The 2,500-nt window shown below is 55.3% G+C and overlaps 1 protein-coding gene across 1 annotated transcript in view; it reads left to right on the forward strand.

The window, feature by feature from the left end:
- The window catches only part of LOC143014137 (ras-associating and dilute domain-containing protein-like), a 12,277-nt gene that overhangs the window by 5,565 nt on the left and 4,212 nt on the right, over positions 1-2,500 (forward strand). The window contains exons 5-10 of the mRNA XM_076167930.1: positions 1-7; positions 417-713; positions 803-1,153; positions 1,268-1,305; positions 1,393-1,607; positions 1,914-2,026. The exon at positions 1-7 is cut by the window's left edge and continues 403 nt beyond it. Coding sequence (XP_076024045.1) covers positions 1-7; positions 417-713; positions 803-1,153; positions 1,268-1,305; positions 1,393-1,607; positions 1,914-2,026 — 1,021 coding nt within the window. The remainder of the gene's footprint in view (positions 8-416; positions 714-802; positions 1,154-1,267; positions 1,306-1,392; positions 1,608-1,913; positions 2,027-2,500) is intronic.

The raw sequence follows: 2,500 nt of genomic DNA on the forward strand, positions 1-2,500 counted from the left end.
GAGCCAGGTACACACACACACACACACACACACACACACACACACACACACCACCTCGCTGATTTGATGTTCAGTGGAGAGAATCATGCAGAGGAAGATACCAAACAGGAAACAGAAAGACAGGACAGAGGAACTGCTTCCTGTCAGATTACACACCCCCCCCCCCCACACACACACACACACACACACACACACACACACACAGGGGTTAATTCTGCTGCATCAGAGTTTTTGTTTTATTTTCCAAAAGTCTTTAAAGGTCAGAAACTGATTTTCCACCACGAGAGAAACAAAGACACACACACACACACACACACACACACACACACACATACACACACACACACTCCTCATTGATGGTGATGTGACCTCTGGGGGTCGTCTCTGTCCTCAGCCTGTCCCTCTCCTCTCCACAGGACTTGCTCATCTACCTGCTGGAGGGGTCAGAGGTCGTGATGGGCCGTGGTGGGCGGGGCGATGGTGAGGAGGGAGGAGGGGCCCGCATCCTCCTCTTCGCCCCCGACATCCTGCCGAGGCACTGCGCGCTCCGTCGCCACGGCGACTGCATGACGCTGCGCCCGTGCGGGGACGCGGCGGTCAGCAGGAACGGGGACACGCTCAGACAGGAAGCGCAGCTCCGGCCCGGCGATGTCATCGGGCTTGGCCAGAGCTACCTGTTCCTCTTCAAAGACCCTCTGGCTCTGACGCACCAGGTGATGAAGACAGCTTCCTCTTCCTCATGTGGAGACAGAACAGGATGTGAAGGTTCAGTGCAGTGACCAGCAGCGTGTTTGTGCTTCAGCAGGAAGTGACCGGCCTTGAGGTGACCGCTGCTTCCTGGTTACTGAGCCGAGCCATCTGTGGTCCGACAGCCAATCACAGCACATCGCTGCAGAGCCCCCGGAGCAGCAGAGGCCCCCCCTCTCTGCGGTCCCCAGAGGGCCACAGCCTGAGCCTGAGCTACCGGGCGGAGGACCAGGGTCACATCATCAAGGAGATAGTTGCCAAGGGGATGGGGCCGGAGGACGGCCCCCCTCTGGGCGTGGCCTTCCTGCTGTGCGTGTGCGTCCAGCACGCCGCCGTGTCTCTGCGGCGCTCAGACCTGCGGCGCCTGCTGCTGCTCATGGCCACAGAGGTCCAGAGCGCCGTGTGGGTGAGTGGAGACACATGGAGGTCCAGATGTCCAGAAGGTCAATCTGTAGGTCAACACGCAGGCTGGACCTGATCTGATGTTCTTAACCTGACCTGACCTTTGTTTACCCATCAGGAGCAGACCAAGGAACTCTCTGCTCTCCAGCCTGAAGTGTAAGACAATCATCTTCATCTTCATCTTCATCTTCGTCCTGATGTTTGTTTACACACACACTAACTCTAAGTCTCTGTGCCTCTCAGTCTGGACGCTCTGGCCTCAGAGCCTGCTGCCGGCCTGGAGGTGGTGATGTCAGGACTGCGCCCCCTGGTGGTCTGGATGTCCAACAGCCTGGAGCTTCTGCACTTCATCCAGCAGGAGCTGCCTCTTCTCCTGGAGTGGAGGAGCAGGAAGGAGCAGGAGGACGAAGAAGATGAAGAAGATGAAGAAGACGATGGGAGCAGGCAGGAGGAGATTGGTTAGTTCTTCACAACGCTTCACATCGTTTGAGTCAAACTAAAATCCTCCAGGTTTTTAAACTCACAAAGGGAAAATCTGCATTTTCAATGCTGTGGATGAAATTTAGACTCTTTAGGACCCAGAACTCAAAGTGTGGGACTAAATTAACGTGTGTGTGTGTGTGTGTGTGTATGTGTGTGTGTGTGTGTGTGTGTGTGTGTGTGTGTGTGTGTGTGTGTGTGTGTGTGTGTGTGTGTGTGTGTGTGTGTGTGTGTGTGTGTGTGTGTATGTGTGTGTGTGTGTGTGTGTGTGTGTGTCTCTTCAGGTACGTTGGAGCTGTGTCTCTCCAGCCTTCGTTCAGCCCGTGACGAGACGTCGTCCGTCCTGGAGGAAGTCATCATGCTCAGCTTCCAGCAGTGTGTGTTCTACATCACCAAGGTAACCTGAGCACAGAGCGCAGTACCCAACCAGGCCACCAGAGCCTCCAGCCGGTCAGGACCACGGTCTGCTCTGTACATGTAAACGTAGCTCAGGTCGGTCTGAAGCAGTGGCTCAAGCCGTGGCTCCGGCCCGTGTAGAAAAGGAGCCTTGTGCTCCGTCTCTGGTCTGAAGAGCGACGACCAGAAGACAGAAAGAAAAATAATCACAGACGGACGGAGAATAAAGAGCTCAGTGAGCCTTACACAGAGTGTGTGTGTGTGTGTGTGTGTGTGTGTGTGTGTGAATGCTCCTCTCAGTCCTCTAATCATGCCTCATGTGTTAGAGAAAGAGAGCAGCTCCTCAGATCATAATGTTCCTCTTTCACATGGAGGCCTTCAGTCGTCAGTGTGTCCCCGTCTGTCCGCCCGTCTCTCTGCCCGTCTGTCCGCCCGTCTCTCTGCCTCATGGGGAAGGTTTTCCCGCTCAGGAAGG

The sequence above is a fragment of the Genypterus blacodes genome, unplaced genomic scaffold, assembly GCF_046128005.1.
Source record: "Genypterus blacodes isolate CSIRO-AG114 ecotype Tasmania unplaced genomic scaffold, CSIRO-AGI_Gbla_v1 ptg000181l_1, whole genome shotgun sequence".
NCBI classification, from domain to species: Eukaryota; Metazoa; Chordata; class Actinopteri; order Ophidiiformes; family Ophidiidae; genus Genypterus; species Genypterus blacodes.